Source organism: Poecilia formosa, unplaced genomic scaffold (assembly GCF_000485575.1).
Source record: "Poecilia formosa unplaced genomic scaffold, Poecilia_formosa-5.1.2 Scaffold146, whole genome shotgun sequence".
In the NCBI taxonomy this organism is placed as follows: Eukaryota; Metazoa; Chordata; class Actinopteri; order Cyprinodontiformes; family Poeciliidae; genus Poecilia; species Poecilia formosa.
In genome coordinates, this window is record NW_006800085.1 from 958,637 (window position 1) to 964,945 (window position 6,309).

Below are 6,309 nucleotides of genomic sequence, written 5' to 3' on the forward strand. Positions count from 1 at the left end.
CATCCATCCATCCATCCATCCATCCATCCATCCATCCATCCATCCATCCATCCATCTTTATTTATTTATGTAACACTTTTCATCCAAATGGAACTCAGTGCTTTTACAAACATTAAAACAATCAAAAAATCATGCCAAAAATGCTTTTCTAATTAAATCAACTATCTGTTAGACAACCAGAATATCTGGCATTGGTTTAAATCACCACTTTGGCTCTTAACTCAGACTTAGTTACCTTTTTTTCCTATCTTGAATTATAAGGAATATTTAATATTTTCTATTTCATGTGTAAATGTGAAAACCGTAGTTTATGTATGAATGTGTTTCGTCTTTTTGTTTAACTGCATTGTATTGTTCCATCTTCATCCTTTTTTTTTTATTTTTGTGCTGTTTTCTCTCCCTCGGAGTCAGTCCATGGCTGCTATATTTTAAAGTGTTTCTGTTCCAACGTGTGTGTGTGTGTGTGTGTGTGTGTGTTACATGCTTCTGTATTCCCAAATGGGTAAGCAATGTCTACAGCTGCTGTTTCTCCTTATAAGGATGCCTGTCTGTGGAAGGAGACGTGGAGGTAAAACTGAGGGAAGAGGAACAGAAAGCTGGCGACTGATTGGAAGAAGACAGGTGCATGAGAGGGAATGAGAACAGGATTGTGAAATAAGATAAAAGGGATGGGTGAAACTCAGGTCAACAAGTTAAAATGTAGAGGAATAAAAAAATGGAAGACAGGTTATTGTGGCCCATTTTATTATTTCAGTTGGTAAATGTACAGTAGACTGCTGCTATCGCGGCTGAGGTGTTAAGGCTTTTAGTTGAACTTTAACAACTTTTTTCAGTTGTCATTTATCTATTTTTGATATTTCGAGTTTGTTCGATTAAGCGACTTTAACAAGTCTTGGTGTTATTGGATGGGTAATGGACTTGCTATTGTTTTAGATTGGACTCCAAATGATTTGAGCTTTTAAATTCATTTTACATTTTAGTGTTTGGATATTTTAAATTTCAGATTTGTCTCCTGCAAGTAATAACTTTTTGAAAACCTACTTACCCGGACCAGGGATCGATGGCTTGCGTGTTATTCATACTTATGTCAGAAACAGATTGCAGACAGTTCACATATAAGATTAAGAAAGAGCTCCAATATTATGCACAATGTACAAAACCACAAATCATCTAAACAGTCCAACAACAGCATGGCAGGTATTTTGTGGTCACCGTGTTCGTCATGGGTGTTTATTAACACACCGTTGTCCTCTTTTTGTTCGTCACATAAAAAATAGATGGTTTTAAAAACCAAATGGAAGTAGCTTCCCCTCCATAAAATGAAAATAAAAAACTTTGCACACAGTGAGGGCTATAGGAGTCTCTACAGCAGCTCTTTTTCTTACCTCTTCATCTTTTATTCAGCATCTCAAGCACCTTCCTTCACCTTTCTAATATGAAAAATCGCTTGTCTCCCACAGTTTTCCTTACATCTGCAACTTTCTTCATCCTCTCCCCAATTCCCTGGGTTTCTTTAACCCCATCGTTCTCTTTCTGTCTCTCTCTCTCTCCCTCCCTTGCTCCATCCCTTTCTCAGCTGCTCCTCCCAGCTGTTTAATCACACATGGCTCATGCCTAAAGAAGGGGGGGAGGGAGAGGGGAAAGGGGGACAAATGGGAGGAGAGACGAAGAGAGCCGAAGAAAGAGTGGGTGACAGACAGAAAGACAGAGAGAGAATGTGAGCAGTGGGCTGAGTGTGAGGCACATGGCCACCGAGTGAGAGGTCTTTCATTCTGCTTGGATTATAACTGAGGAAAGAAATCATCTGGATACTCCTCTTCCTCCTCCTCCTGCTTCTCCTGCTCTACCTCTCCTTCCTCACTCCTCCACTTCCCTCCCTTCGGCGTCTCTGATCTCCGAGTTGAGGGACTCTTTGAGAATCTCACCTCTTGTTCTTCTTTCACCTCCCTCTCCCCTGCTTCCCCCTCAGGATGTCGTGTGAGGAGGCTCAGCTCCACAAAGAGAGGCTGCAGGCCCTGGCGGTGAGTCTTTGAAACTCTCACTTTTCACGTCATTCTGCTCATTTTTTATTTTTTTGCTCTCTTTCGTTGACCTCCAGTCTGTTTGTTTTACCGTCTATCTGTGAAAACCGAAGGGACTCCGGGGTTGCTGGACATTGCATCCAGGTTCTTTCGGTGTCTCACCTCAGAGTTCACGTGGTCCTTTCAGCTTTTGTGCTTCTGTTCTATTATATAATCTGTCTTGCAAAATAACCGAAAAAAATCTTGTCCTTTTGTTTCTTGCTTGTTTATTTGTTCAAAAGTTCAAATGTTGACCTAAAAAAAAGTGAATGACGCAGACTCAGGAGATTTCTGTATGAATGTGTACTACTGGCCACTGAGTGTGAGACTGTTTAATTTGATACTTTACTGAAATCCTGGCTACAGAACTAACTTGCGACTTTTGTCTGCTTTGTATCTTTGTAAGTTCCACCTGTATTCACCCAGATCTTAATCTGTTGTGAAAGACGGAGTCATATTTGTCTGCAAAACTGTGCCGCTGCCTTGCACTCGGGACGGATCCTGAGCCGAAAACTCAAAGTGATGCAAGCTGGAAACCTTTCAGGATGACGTCAGGGTCTCCTACACGTTTTCCTCACGTTGAACAAAGTCCGTTCTTGTTGCACCAGTTGTAATGTTCTTTACTCCCTCGCCAGCCTTCTGTCTCGTAATCCTGCTCCATTTGTCCTGATATTTGTGTCCGTTTTGGTTTTTCTACGTCTTATTTTATAGGAGGAGAGTTAAGTAATGGAGACATTGGCGGAAAAATCAGCTTTTTAGTTTTTGGTTTGGCCAGATGCTTGAAATTTTCAATTACATCGACTCCCCCTGTTGAGGTGGTCTCTCAGTAACACATTTGGATACTTACCGTCACGTGTAACGTTGAAATAAGTGCTAATGATTGCCTTTGTGCTAATACGACTCAGAAGCAACGGTTGCACCAGAGTTCATTGCTCACGACTAAATTTGGCACCGAATAGGAACCACAGCATACCACACACACACACACACAAACCGAGAAGTGTGTATGCGTGTGTGCGCTTGTTTCTGTGGATGTATGGGGCGGGGGGGGGCAGAGTTGTTGGAGCTGCAGATGGAGAAACTATTTTGGCCACGTTGAAAGATGGCAGCCATACCAGCCTCCACATAACATCTAAAGAGGAACAGAGTGGAAAGTTCTCACAGTCTGAGGAAAAGGAAACACGCGTGTTTCGTCCTTACAGAGAGTTTGTTGGTTCTTTGTCAGTTGAGCTGCAAGGAAAATAATTATATTATATAATTTGAAGATGGTTCATGCTGTTCATTAGGCAGGGGATAGTATGAGATTCTCGTGGTAGCCTTGCAAAAAAGTATCACTCTATCTAGACACTGACTCGCATGCAAAACAAACTTTTATAACGTGAACAAATTGCTTTTATTTAAAACTGCAAAATAAGAAATATTTTTACCGCTTCTGTTTTGATTGAAGATGGGCATTTCATCCCTAAAACAAATCAATCAAACTTTATCTGTATAGCACATTTCAGCAGCAAGGCATTTCAAAGTGCTTTACATCATTAAACACAAAACAAAAGCAAAGAGTGAGTCGTGCACAAGGACTGAAAGGCCACTCGGACAGGAAGAAGCCAATGGTGCATTTGGAGGAGAAAAAAAAAAGCAGGGAGCTTGTGAGGCTGAGAACACCATCCCATCTGTGAAGTGGCAGCATCATGTTGTAGGCTTGTTTTGCTGCAGGAGAGACTGGCATACTTCCCAAAATAGGTGGTGTCATGAGGAGAGAATATTGTGTGGAAATACTGGAGCAACGTTTCAAACGCGTTGGTGGAAATTGGTCTTCCAGATGTGAAGCAACCATAAACATATCCTCAAATCAGTCGTTTAAGGGAAAGAAAATGAATTTAGTGCCCTTTGCAAAACCCTGATTCTAACTACAGACAATTTAATAGAATTATTGAATAATCAGTAGAAGTGTCTCTGCCTTAGTTTCTGGAAGACCCATGTTTTCCTAGAGTGTCAGTCTGTGCTCCTTTCAATGTGGGGAAAAACCACTGGCTAATCTGCCACTTTCTCTTTATCTCACTGAATCCAAACATAGAAGCACTATGAAGGAAAAGCAGCAGTTTTGAGTCCGTATTCTCCTAAAATCTTGTTCCTGATCACTACCTCATGACCAGCTGTGATGAAACCCTTTGAATAGATGCACAATGTACACAAGCAGCTCCTGTCTGTGACTAAGGATTTCATCAATATTTGATCACTCCCCTGAGATCTCCTTGTCATCACCATCAATTTCTGTCCTCATTAATACTTCAGAAGAACTTGAGCCAAGTAGGAAGCTTTAAAAGAATACTCAAATGTTTGTGAATCCTTTTCAAACATGACAGCAGTACAACATAAACTGGCCTGTAGCGCAATAAATCAAAGATTGAACTTTCTACCATGCTGGATGCTAAAGTATTGACATTAATAATAGTTATAAGACAGAAGTCATTATAATGTTCACTTGCTGCAATGATCGGCCTGCATCATTCATAAATCATGGTCCTCATGGCTCTAATTATACAGTTAAAGTCTTAAAAATTGAATCATTACATTTGTATATATGTTACTTATTTTTAAAACTATAGTAAATTGAGATTTCTGTTCTATCTGCATTACTCTCAATGAGAATATTTTGAACTTTTTTTTTTTTTATCCCCACACATACAATGTCTGCGCTCATGTTTTACTGTGAGAAAAATGCTCCAGTTGGTGGATTATGGGCTGCTAATGGCCCTTAACAGTCTGCTCATGCTAGCTGCAGCTTCATAATAATGACCAAATAAATGTGTCTCCAAATGAACACTGTATTAAATGACAGTGTGATATTTGTGTGGGTTTGAGGTTAGGAACCAAAAAAAAAATGCATGAGTAGGCAGGTTTTCTGAAGATAATTTGGAGTCACATTCCACAGAAAAGTCTGATTTCTGAACCAGGAACAGGCCAGGGTCCACTGTGACCGTAACCTCCCTCCGACATTTGCTCGCTGCTAAGCTTGCTGCAATTAAACATTTCCCTGAAAATATCAAAATTAAAAACATTTCCTGTTCAGAAGTTTGTTTGTTTTTTTTTCATATTGTGACTGGAAAAAGATAGATTTTCTGGGGAGGCGTGGTAAGTTGAGGTCGATTATGTTCACAGTCGGTCCTGGCAAAACTCACTGGATATGATCATCATCATAATTCATCTGAAAACAGTTATTGTGCTTTTATTTGTAACTGTAGACCATTCATTCTTTCAGTGTGGTTTGGTTCTGGTTAAACGCTGAAGCAACTTAACCAGGCAGTGAGCTGTAATTTCTTTTCCCTCTTCGTTCAGGGAAAATAGTTTTTTTTTTTTCTTTTTGAGAGAAGAAATCAAAATTAATGTTACGTGTCAGCCAGAAAGTCAAAACTCTCACTGTGTTTATGAACATAGCTCTTTTCTGTGAACACTAATTGGCCAGATTAGAAAACAGCATCGATGTCTTCTTGTTAAATTCAGACCCACAATTAGTTTGTTATTACCATGTAATTTTGGAAGCGATCTGGAGTACTTTCTGGTCAGGGTTGGCCAAAATACTTTAAGCGCATCTGCAAATAGGTGCTCGTTCACCAGAAACCTTGCATGTGGTTTCAGCATCAGCCAGTGAATGGTGAGCGACTCTTCGCTCTAATTAACCATTACCCATATAGCCTTCCAGCCACAAGCAGTATGACAGCATACATACAAGAGTCTGGGTTTCTGCATGCACTCATTCACTGACTCCTCTGTTGTGTTGTTATGTTTATATAGATGACCTCAGCACTCTGGACTCTAACTTAGCCCCCTGAAACACACACACACGCACACACACAGTGTACAAAAGACCCCAAATTGTCTGACTCCAAGTACAAAACAAAGCAAAAATGATATCTCCCACGTAAACTGATGTTTAGCACAAATGTCTTTTTTTTTTTTTTTTTTGCATCATCTTTAAAATCATAATCTCTCTGCACTTCAAAGTGTGCTATATCTATGTTGATGCCCCAGGACTCTTACATGCAAGACTAATAGACTTTTGCTCACAAACCGCTACAAACCACATATTAGGTTTATTTGAATGGAAGTGAGGAAGAGATCTCTGCAGGTTTTTAGAAAATGGAGAAATCCTAGTGTGTATTTAGTGAGGTGGTGGTGATTAGGGCAGGGTGAGAGTGAGCTGCTGCTGCTGCTGCTGCTGCTGCTGCTGCTGCTGCTGCTGCTGCTGCTG

At 40.3% G+C, this 6,309-nt stretch overlaps 1 protein-coding gene across 3 annotated transcripts in view; it reads left to right on the forward strand.

Moving 5' to 3' along the window:
* Positions 1–6,309, forward strand: part of palm2akap2 (PALM2 and AKAP2 fusion) — a 74,332-nt gene that overhangs the window by 5,363 nt on the left and 62,660 nt on the right. For all 3 annotated transcript variants that reach the window (XM_016677040.1, XM_016677039.1, XM_007563286.2), the window contains exon 2: positions 1,970–2,021. In XM_016677040.1, the coding sequence (XP_016532526.1) occupies positions 1,970–2,021 (52 nt within the window). The remainder of the gene's footprint in view (positions 1–1,969; positions 2,022–6,309) is intronic.